The sequence below is a fragment of the Egretta garzetta genome, unplaced genomic scaffold (genome assembly GCF_000687185.1).
Source record: "Egretta garzetta isolate BGI_Z169 unplaced genomic scaffold, ASM68718v1 scaffold36, whole genome shotgun sequence".
NCBI lineage: Eukaryota > Metazoa > Chordata > Aves > Pelecaniformes > Ardeidae > Egretta > Egretta garzetta.
The window spans coordinates 717,907-729,655 of NW_009259975.1; the positions used below are offsets into that span (position 1 = coordinate 717,907).

The 11,749-nt window shown below is 37.2% G+C and overlaps 1 protein-coding gene across 4 annotated transcripts; it reads left to right on the top strand.

The window, feature by feature from the left end:
- Window positions 1-200: 200 nt before the first annotated feature.
- Window positions 201-11,743, top strand: LYPLA1 (lysophospholipase 1). Of its 4 annotated transcripts, none has more exons than XM_035895857.1 (8): window positions 201-231; window positions 3,376-3,441; window positions 4,983-5,030; window positions 5,852-5,922; window positions 6,568-6,641; window positions 7,362-7,463; window positions 8,050-8,226; window positions 9,674-11,743. In XM_035895857.1, the coding sequence occupies exons 3-8, from the start codon at window positions 4,990-4,992 to the stop codon at window positions 9,725-9,727; spliced, it is 519 nt and encodes a 172-aa protein (XP_035751750.1). In that variant the 5' UTR covers window positions 201-231; window positions 3,376-3,441; window positions 4,983-4,989; the 3' UTR covers window positions 9,728-11,743. The 4 variants fall into 4 exon arrangements, with proteins under 4 accessions (XP_035751750.1, XP_035751748.1, XP_009638640.1 ...); XM_035895855.1 differs by lacking the exon at window positions 201-231 and adding an exon at window positions 629-1,508; XM_009640345.2 differs by lacking the exon at window positions 201-231 and having other exon boundaries at window positions 3,376-3,401.
- Window positions 11,744-11,749: the final 6 nt, after the last annotated feature.

An 11,749-nucleotide genomic window follows, 5' to 3' on the forward strand; every position in this document is an offset into this window, starting at 1 on the left:
GGCCGGGGAGGGGAGAGCGGGGATGGGAAGTGAACGAAGCGGGGTTGTCCTCTAAGATCAAAGTCGTGCCGTGCTCCCACCCGTGTGTGACCTTGCGTGGGCGTCGGTAGCGCGTGGGTTGGGTGCGTTTGCAGTTTAGTGATCTTACACCACTGTGTTTTGGTTTGTTTTTGTTTTTTTTTTTTTAATTTTCCTTTAGGTCATTTTTCTTCATGGACTGGGAGATACCGGGTGTGTATTCTGATTTATTGCATACTTCATAGTTATTACGGTTTCAAATATAAGGCTGCCTGTTTTAAAGATGTGAGCGGTTAAAAGTTACTTAAGCTTCTTACTTTGCCCTTATTTGTCTGCAGTGCCTAACAACAGATGAAACTTCATGTATGCTGGAACGATGGTGGCAACTATTCGTTTAAAATTGCCCATCTTAAGTCCTTATGTGCTTTTTCTTTTCTCTTTTCAACCGCTTACCTAATTTGGTCTGAACGTGATCCCTCTTTTGTTTTGGAGTCAAACTTGGTGGTGGAGAAAGAAGTCTGTGGGTTTCTGATCTTTTGCTTTTCTGAGAGTGGGTTCCTGGTTATTCCAGCGCTTGTCTAAATGTAGAGGCTTGGTTTTTTTTTTTGGTTTTTTTTTTTTTTAACCCCTTGGACTTGTGGGTTGCTGGTTTGCTAGTAGGTGCGGTTAGGCCATGGTTTCTTCTTCAGTATGGCACACTTAACATTAAAATTCAGGCTTACTTGATTTATCTAAGCAAACTCCTAAGTAGTCAGCTAATGTCTACAGATTTCTCTATCTGAACTATGCTCTTTAGACTCAAAAACCCCCCCCCAACAAACAAGCTGTGAAATATCTTGTTTGCCTTCTTCCTGTTATTTCCACGTTTGAGTAGAAATGGAAAGAGTAGGGAATTTCTGAGAGGTGTTCTAGGTGTGTAATGTTTCTATTTGAAAGCTTGTGTGGGCCGAGATAGAAGCATATGTTCATTAAAGCCATTGAATTAACAAGTTAGGAGTGTGTCGAAAGCTTTTTTTGGTGGAAGACTTTAAAGGAATTGGCACTTAGGTACTGAAAATAAGTAGCATGAATGCTTTGTCTGTTTTACTCCCTAATGGGCAAAATTACATAGTAGTTTTTTAAGAACTTCGTTTTTGTTGCCTGGAAGTTGAGTGTTGCCTGTAGGTTGAAACTTGCAATGTTTAAGACATAAACTTTTACCAAAGAACTTAAAAAAAAAAAAAAAAAAGCCGTCAAAATTGAAACTTGCGTAACCTGGACACTTAGTAAGTTAAAAAGAGTCAAGTCCATGCACTTGGCAGTATTCTACAAGCGGAGATGTTCGCTCTCGGTTATTGTGCTGACACACCACCTTGTTTGCATTATCCCTCTTCCTTTCTGCTGGCAGGATGCAGCTGTAGCAGCAGTGCTTCGGGCATCTTGGCACCAAACGTTCAGCAAGTGACCGCAGAATCTTTTGAGTCTTTGGAATTTCAGTCCTTGCAAATCAGGTTGATGTTTGGTTTTGCAGGGGAGGAAAAAAAACACCCCACGGATACTTGCTCTTTAACGTAAATTGTATTCCTTATACAAATGTGGCATTTCCATTTTGGTGACAAAGCTAACATGCAGTCTGAAGCTTGCAAATGCACTGAGCGTGCTGGAATGTATGCACTAACAAGTCCGAACTCCTCTGTGGAAATACGGAGATGTAGCCCTATTTGTTCCTCTAGTCCACTGCAGATCAGATTAGCCAAAACTGCCTTTGTCTTGCTGCCATTTTTTTTCACCCAAAAGCCTAGCAGTGACCCAAAAAATAATGGTCTGAAGAGAACTAATTAAGAATTCTATAATTTCCCACAGTTTAAAGTGACCTGTTCTACTTCACGTGAATTTTTAAATTGCTCGCTTCAGTTTACCAACTGTATCTTTCTTACTCTGAGAAGTGTCTAACAGAGGTTACGTTCTTTTTCTCTCTTAGCTTCTATATAAGCGTCACTTAATGATTGGTACGTACTTGTCAAAATCTGGACTACAGGTGTAACATACAGGATTGTTCTGAAGAGTCTGCTTAAATGTGTACGCAGCATCGCTTTCCAAATTTTTCAAATTAATCCTTATATAGTTGGCTAAAAAATAATCCCCAAATTCCTACCTAACTAGCTTTTCTCAGTCACATTTCTCCTCTAGATTCTTATTTGGCCTCCTGTCATACTGCAAATATTAAGCAAGTAGTATCACCCACAATTTGTTAATGGTATATATAAAAGTATTGGTAGGAAGTAGGCTGAGATACGCAGCCAGTGTTTCAAATGTCTGTGTGTTTGAAACATCTTTAACTTTAGGGAGCACACATTAACTGCTCAGGATGATACTAAAATTAAAACTGAACCAAACATGCTTTTATGGATTGTCTCTTTGTCTGATTAGTTCAGCTGTGTCACTGATGAATTTATTACAGATGTTTTCTGCTTAGAATCAACTTTCCAATATCTAGTTTAGTGGGTGAGTTAGGGATACTGAATAATGTGGAAAATAAGGAAATACAGCTGCTATTGAGTGTTCTGGAATGCAAAGTGCGGGCACAGGCAGTGACTCTGCACAGATTCAGATTTGAGTCCAGCTTGGTTCAGGTCTAGGTGAGCCCTGGAGTGAGGCTTTTGGAGCTTTTTATTTAAATTATGCTTTTCATCTTTCTGGTTTGTAGGTAGCTGGGTAACTCATCGGCTGTGCAGATCTCGCATTGTTCTGTGCGTTCACACAGCATGTACTTGAGATTAAAAAGCTACCTGCAATCTGGAGTGTTGTTCAGGACTCCCCAAATCTGAGAGCATTTGCACTGAGCTGGAGTTAATAGGTCTGATGGATTAGGTTGGCTCCGTGTGGAGTTAGCTTAGATGTCAGTTTGCTACTCTCCCACATCAAGAAATTTGGTTCAGAAAAAGCAAAGTTGCCTGTGAAAGAAGCTGCCTTAAGTCTACAGGAGCAGCAAAGCAGCCTCTGGGCTAGTGCTGCCTGGAAGCAGGATACCTGTGTTCATACCTTGTAGCACCCAAGTTAGTAAACCCAGCCCAACACAGAGCGGGCTTTGCCTAGAGCCAAAGTGGTGCCTCTGCAGCTGTGCTGCGACTATGATAGTCAAATTAGATAAAGTGTCCCTGGCTGTATGTGTGCAACAAGTATTCAGAGGCAGAACAAACCTTTCAAGTTCAGTACTGTATTCATAGCATACTCCAGTTGATGTAAAAATTTTCTAGAAATGTGTTTATATTGATCTAATTCAGCATTTTTCATGCTGATTTCATGCTGTTGCACCAACGTAGAAATAAGAGCTAAGCCAAGGCGTAAATGCCATTTAATGTATTTTTTTGTTAACAGGCATGGATGGTCAGAAGCGCTTGCAGGTATCAAAAGCCCCCATGTAAAATACATTTGCCCACATGCGTAAGTTTGTAGCTTTTCTTGTTTTACATTTTTCTGTAGAGTTACTTATTAAGACACTTGCACAGATGATGAAGTCAAATGGGATTTGGATATCTCTGCATTTCGTTTTTATGTAAAAAAACCACTCTGAAATGATGCTGATGCTATTAAATATTTGGTTATTTTTAGGAACTGCTGTGCAATTTACTTTATGGCAAAACTGCATTTTTATTTATATTTTGCTTTTGTTACTGATTCAGACTGAAAACATATTTGGAAAGTTTTATGTGCAAAGTTAGATTGTTTTGACTTTGTTTTCATTGGATTGAGTTGTTTGTTGCTTTTCCCTCAACAGTCATTTGTTAAAAGCCAGCCTTAACAGGGAATAATTTTTTTTTTTATTTTACTGACCATTAAATATACTTTGTATTAGGTACATGTACTTCTTAAACTCAGGTGCATGTATAGTAGGTGAAATTTCCCTGTTACCTACAGCAAGTTTCAAAGATTCACAGGATATTAATATTTTCAGCAACTAATGCAATCTGAGCTGTCTTTGGGCCATTTGAGAAGTGAAATACTTCTGAGCAGGGTCAGGAGTCAGTAAATGAAGCATTAAGATCTACCTAGTATTTACTTAATGATAGAAAAACTAATTGAGTGTAACCTTAATTTATTTTAACACAAAATTCAGACTGTCTTTTGCTCCAGCAGTCTTGGGAGACATGGAGCAGGGATTATAGGGAGATAAGTAAGCCATGTTTTGTTTGGTGTATTACTGATTACTGGGCTGTGATTTATTTATTTATTTTACCACATGGCCACGCTTTGCTGAGCCATTCAAAAAGAGCTTAGCAATATCTGCTGTTCTTTTTGCTTGCCCTTTGTCTCCTTGCAGTCTTTCCCCGCAGAACTTACGTTCCTTGATTTCAGTAGATTAAAACCATAGCCGGATTTGATACACGGCATGGTCCACTGAAGTTGTCTTGGTATGTCTGAAAAGATGCCGTATGGCAGCGTAAGGGTGGGGATGAGTCCTGCAGTGAAGGCAGGCGCTGCTTAAGCAGATTCTGCTGTTGAGAGAAGCATGCGTGGCCAGACCCATATCCGCCGCTATGCTGCCTTTGGCTGCTTCCTTAGGTTTGCTGATGCTGCTGTGTAAGGTGCCATCATCCACTGAGCATGTGTATGGAACTGTGATAAATAACTGTTAACTTGGAAATATCTAAATGAGGTACATGTCTGTGTTATCTATCTATTTATATATCTAAATGTATATGCTGTATATGCACACACACACGCATATATATTTATATAAAGCAGCCTGTTAATGTTCTGCTTGCTCTCCATGGGAAGTGGTAAATCAGCTCTGAGTATTAAATGTGTTTGGGCTGGCAAGTTTCAAGAGAGATTTCTTGAAGAGATGCTGCAAAGCAGCTGATGTTAATTATGGTTTAAAAGTAAGACAGAATTAGAGACATGTAATTTCATGACATAACTGCATCTGCATTATTAAATTTCAGTATATATCTTACATCAGTGTTGTTCATTCTCATTTCTAGGCCAGTTATGCCAGTTTCTTTGAACATGAACATGGCTATGCCGTCATGGTGAGTATTTGTTCAATTGCAGATGATTCTAATCAAAAGATATCTAGTGGTTTGAACTCGTTGTTCTTAATTAAAAATCATGAACAACATGAATGCTAGTTTTAGTCGATGTAAGTATAAAAAACTTTCTGCTTTAGTTTTCTTCTAAAAGGGCTCTCAGAAGTACACTCTTAATTCCTTGTATATTTGTAATAATGGTTGTTCCTAGGACTAATTTGTAGGTCTTAAAATAAAAATATCCACTTTATTTTACAAGTATAGTCTGTAGTCTATATTGTGTGTGAATTCATAGTCAGTAGAGACTTGCAGTGGAAACATTACTGCTACTAGTGGTTAATATTTAGTGGGCCAGTAGGATATCTAGAAACTTTTCTTTAAAACGTCCATTCTGAATAGAAAGCAAGAAAAATATGGTAGATTTCAATAGTCTTAAACCAGTCCTCTTTTTTTTTTTTTTTTTTCCTCAAGTAACTTGTGTTTGCTTTTCCTGTATTTCTTCAAACAGAATTTTAATTTTGACCATGCAGCTGATAAATTGAAATTCTTGCTGATGTTTTTGGAGCACATATCAAAATTGAGCTGCTTAATCTGCAGTAAATTACAGAAGACTGCAAAACTCAGAAAAGCTTTGCTGACCAGATCTAGCCTTTTAGCCACATTCACAGATTGCCCACTATTTCCTGTAAACTACGGGTGGTTGGTACTAACTAATATGTCAGCTACCATTTTTATACAGAAAATATCTCAATTTTATTATTTGTGTTTGAAGGAGGTGGAATTGATGTTCTAATGAGTAATTCTCTTGTTGGTATTTTTGTAAGGTTTGATATTATTGGACTTTCTCCAGATTCACAGGAAGATGAAGTTGGGATCAAGCAGGCAGCGGAGAATGGTACACTTAGGATTACTTTTTATGGCTTAAAAGTACTTCTGTGTATTCTTAAAAATGAATTACCGGTCTGAAACAGATTTTACAAAGAGAAAATGGTTAGGGAAAGTAATATGTATATATTGTCTTATTGTTGATCAAAGTTTAGCTAAGTGCATGGTTTGTTTTGTGGGGGTTTTTTGTTTTGTTTTTTTTAAACTTCATGAGTAGGTAGAGTAATTCACCAGTACAAACACTTCATACTCTCAAGTATGAAATGTACATGGGAACCAGTGTAGTACTCTTGTACTTTTTTTTTTTTTTTTTTTTTTTTTTTTTTTTTTTTTTTTCTTCTTAAGAGCTTCTGAGTAGCACAGCAGATAAGAGCTGGACAAGCACTCACTTGTGATGCTGGATAGTTAGAAGGGAATGCCCTCTTCCTGCCAGTGGGGCTTTTGTGAGACTTTCTTGCATGTTTTTCTCTCTGGAAATGGTACAGTAGCACTGGAATTTCTGATCATGCTCTAGATCTTTTGATACTTTTTAATGTACAGCAGACTAGATTTTCTTTTCAGTACCTTCCTGTTGGCATCAGGGAGAAGGTCTCTTTCTTCTTCTAGACTTTCTACAGAATGGGGTGGTTTTTAACTACTGGCCTTTATGTTGCAGTTAAAGCACTGATAGATCAAGAAGTAAAAAATGGAATTCCTTCTAATAGAATTATTCTGGGAGGCTTTTCTCAGGTAAGGTGTGGTTGGAAAGAACAGTATCTCTTTCTAGGGAAGTAAACCAGACACTTGAATTGAAAAGAGCTGATGTTAGGTGCTTCTAAAGTTTTAAGGTGTCAGTTTTCCTTTGCCTTAACAAATGAAGTTCTTTAGTTTTACGCAAATAATTACTGTTCACTGGAAAATGAACATGCATGTGGGAAAAGAGTACTAAAATTAATGCTCTGTTTAAAGTCTTTATGTATGTAACTTATATAGCTTTGCTTGAAAGCCTTGCTAGTATTTTTAACCTAACTTTAATTTGGTAGACGTTTGATGGTCTGGATTTATTTGGAAAATCCTTCCCTTCACACTTGTAAGACATCTGTGGTAGGTAGTTTAATCGATTAATCGGTCCATACACCAGCTCCCCAGTCTGCATGCAAGTAAATTAATATTTTAAAGTAGTGATAATACTGTCGTGAGTGATAGTGCTTTATTTCATGTTTTGTGGTTTGTTTGGGTTTTTTTCCCAAACAGTTAATTTTGCTGTTTTACTTCTAAATTGATTACTGGACTTGGGGCTGGGGGAAGGCAAAATAAATGTTGTACAGAAATACAGATTTTGATATTGGTTTTAAGGAAGAATAGATTGGAATAGAAAAAGACCTTTAAAGGAGAAAACAGAGATTTTGAAACAAGCATTAAAAGGAACATTACCATCACCATTCTAATATTTATTTATCTTTATCTTAGGGAGGTGCTTTATCATTGTATACAGCTCTTACAACACAACAAAAATTAGCAGGTGTTGTAGCCCTCAGCTGTTGGCTTCCTCTACGGGCTTCTTTTCCTCAGGTATTTGTGTTTCTTTCCTAACCGAATTTGCACTTGGGGATTGAGTATATCTGAAGATTGTATCTTGTGCAGGAATTAGTGGCCATCGTTATTACTGAATATTGACAGTTGTTTGATAACTCAGAAGTTTTTAAAATAGGGCCCTGGAATTTGAGTTTGGCAAGTAGGGAAAATGAGGAAATACCCAGTAGCTATGTCTGCTTAAAATTACATTCCTAGGAAACTTAGAGGATACAGCAAATTTTCCTTGAAGATGAATTTTCTATTTGCCCTTTATTCAATCTGCAAGGCACTATCTTACTAGAGACTAGGTATTTAAACAAAGCGTTGGGTTCTTTATGTGGCCAGAAATCATGTTCTGCTCTGAAACTAGTGCCAAACTTTTATTTGCACATTTTTGAACTGGGCACAGAGCTTATTTCATAAGGAACTTGCAGACTCTGTGTTCTTTTTTCCTTCAGAATTCAACGAATTTGTCATGCCACAGGGCATAGTGCCATGGGGTTATTTTATCTCGAAGATGTTAGCCTTACCTCCACTTACTTTCCTGTCCTTCTTTTCTCCCCTCTAATTCCACCTCTAACAGGGCCCTATCAGTGGTGTCAACAAGGAGATTGCTGTTCTTCAGTGCCATGGGGACTGTGACCCATTGGTTCCTTTAATGTTCGGTTCTCTCACTGTTGAGAAGCTAAAGAGTATGATAAATCCAGCCAACGTAACCTTCAGGACTTACTCTGGCATGATGCATAGCTCGTGTATTGAGGTAATTTTCTTAATATGCAATATTTCAGCTGGGTATGGTTAACTTTTTTCCCTCAAAACAAATATGTATTGGGTAAGGGAGTTTTGGGGTTGTTTTTTTGGGTTGGTTTGTTTATTTGTTTTTTATAACAAGTGCTTGATGCTATTGACTTACTTTAGTGAGTAACTGAATGCCTGGCTGCAAAAGCATCCAAGGCAAAAGTTTATGTGACTAGTGGGAACTTCCTCATAAGATTGTATTTTTGGGACTAGGCTAGTTGGTCTATAAAGTACTCTTTTTTAATTTTTTTAATTTTTTTTTCTTCTTCTTCTTCTTCTTCTTTTCCTCTTTTTTATTATTTGCCTACTAAAAAAAAATCACTGAATTGGAAGGCAGAGTCTCACAGATAAATCCAACTTGTATTTTGGAGAGAAGAATCTTGTTAGTTCTATGGATGGAGACATCAAAGGAACGGAGAGGGAGGGTTAACACTACAGAAGAGGCAGCCTCAGAACCTGTATTTATGGTTCTGGCTCAGCAAGCAGCTGAGCTGATGTAATGGCTTGCTGCTGCCAGAAAGGGGTGGACTAGTTCCCTCTGCTCATGACCTTGTGGCTCTGTCTTCCTTCTTGCACCAGCTCTGGAGCTGATCAGAAACTTCTTTGAACCATTTGAACTTGCTAAAATGGCAAAAGCTGCTGGCTTCAGTTTTTGCAGCTGTAGTGAGTTGAAGCATTGGAACTCAAACAAAGTAAATGGCAGGAGCAAGAAGCAGAAGAGGAGGCAAGGAACAAGTCTGTCATTTGTCAGCAGCAGTAACTTAATTTGGATTGCTGCATCTTGTGGGAAGTGTACCCTTGGACAACATCTTCGGGACATTTACACAGTTGTATTGCGTTTAGGCAGTAACCGCATTGAGTTGTCACGCAAATATACTAACGTGCTCTTTCTTACAACATTGACTTAATTTAATTTTTTTTTTTTTTTAAATTATTCTTAACATGGATTGGTTTCCCAGTCTGGTTTGCTGTATTGCTTTTCGTTAAGGAAGGAAGCATCATGAAGATGAAACTGACTGGTTAGGAGGAGGAGCTGCAGGTTTTTCACACTGCTTGTGTGAAAACTTGCAAAAGTTTAAAGTATACCCAAAGCTATGGCCTTAGCTACTTTCAAATCCTGTCCATGTCCAGCCTGGTGCTGTTCAGACCACTTGATGATTGATATGTAGCTTGCCAGCTCAACCTGATAAGAGAAAAAGTAGTCTTTGCTTTTTCTTGTATTTTAGCCTCTTCTGAGTGCATAGTGCCTTGACTTGTGTGAAAAGTGGTATGATTTTATCAAGTAACTAATTACTCGATATTTGTAGCCCAGTTGCTCATTATGACTGAAATGTTGAAACATGATTTAGTGTAGCTGAATATGTATTAGTAGGGAACTTCAACTAATACATACTTTTATCTTTAAACAGGAGATGATGGATGTAAAGCAGTTCATAGACAAACATCTACCTCCTGTAGACTGAAATGATATGTGAGAAGCCTTCTATATAAATGCACCAGCATCAACTGTGGTAGAGTGTTAATCTTTTCATATGCCTGATAGGAAGCATTACTTCTATACCTGCAGTGTTACTACTGTGTTGCAAATTTATACTTAGGATGATGATTAAATGATACACATGTACAAGAAATCATAATCTTTTTAGTTTTAATCATCCACTGATGGGACTATATAAATGAGGCAGCTAGGTAACAATGACAGAATGTAACCTAGGCATACTGTTTTAAGACATCTGATTGGTTTTGATTGCAGATTTTAAACTATTTGTACAAGTAATTAAAAACTAAATTTAAGCGAGCAACATAAATGTAACCAGTTTAGTTATACTGGAGACATGATTTATTCTTAATACTCATTGAAAACATATTAAAACTTTTCCTTGTGTAATGGATGCATAAAGTACACAACATGAAACGTAGTGGGCATGTGATGGTAGAATAAATGTTACCAAGGACAAAGCTTTAAATAATAAATGTTAATTGTTACTCCAGATAAAGAGGGTTGTTCTAGAATGGCTAGGAGTCAGCAAAGGTATTTCCTATATTTAAATCACCTCAATTTTTAAGTGTTTTCATATAGGTAGATACTGTGGAAATGATAAAGGGACTTGTTCATTATTAGACTGCCATTTGTTGCTTACTGTCTTTTTTATTTCTATAAAATCACATTAAATGCTGACTTGGAACAGAATTCTGAAGAAGTGCATAGGATTAATTCAAGTTGCATTTAAAAATTCCTGGTTTTGTACTGAATATTCATCTTGTGCTTCTGTCTCTGTAGCTTTTTTTTGTGTAGAAATGTTGATATATTTCACATGAGTGATTCCAGCATATAGTTTTGATTTTTCTGTCTGCTTTGGAGTAACCAACTGAAAACAACACAGCAGTGTAGTATTGTGTATTGTTGAACTCTCATCTATAACACAAGCATTGACTAATTTGAATTATTTTTAAATAGAAATGTAAGTGCAATTGGGATATAACTTAAACTTCAAATTGGTACCATCGTCTACCATACTTTCTTTTAGTGCATATTGAGAATTGATTTTTTTTCTGAGAAAGAACAAAGAATTTTATTTTCAAATATATCATTCTACATTTCCCTAGATGAGTATAGCCTAGGAATATGAAGACGTACTTTTGGGGGAAAAAAAGTAAATCTACAAGATAGAGAATGACTCTTCTTTCAGAAGCTTAAAATTCTAGAATGCAGTGGGTTACAGAAGTTGATGCACGCTCAAGAGCCTTTTGCAGTTAAGAGCCATAATTTACTTCTGGAAACAGCTGTGCTTCTGTAGAGTTCAGAGGCTGTCGCCGCACTAGGAATGTTTGAAAAATACGCTACAGTTTTTGCTATATAATATGCTGCATAACAATGTTCTATACTAATAATAATGCTTGCAAGCAAAGAATATTCTTATTTTGGATGCATCTGTCTTGTCAGCACTGTGCTTCAGACCTGCTTTTAAGGTACTTCCTCCTCTCCCAGCTTAAATAAGCGGTCCTCTTGCAGTGTATATGGATTTACATCTGAGGCATCTGCCAGTGCAAATTCATAAATGGGGAATTATGCCTTCATATCCCTTCTCTAACGTTGCTGCTGCCAGAAAGCTGACTTGTTCACCTACCCTGAGTTCTCAGCTTTCAGTACTTTTTTCATACGTATTGCACTTCATTTTTAGGAAGCTGCTTTTCTCTTCTAATCCAGTTTCTCTGGGTTATCAAACATTTCTTAATATGTAAAATTGAAAAGGAGTTTTTTCTAAATGGTATTGAAACAGTTTTAGATATTCTGTCTGGGTGGTTGAGAGGGTACATCTATTAACTTTGAAGTTGAGTTACTCTTTTCCCTCAGTCACTCTGTTCTATAGATCTGCTAATTTGTCTTTCAGTTAATTTAGTTCACAGCAGAAACCATAATATTCTTACTGTAGTTGTGCCAAAGTTCTATTGAGAAAACAGTGTGTCCTAGCTTGGAGTCATTC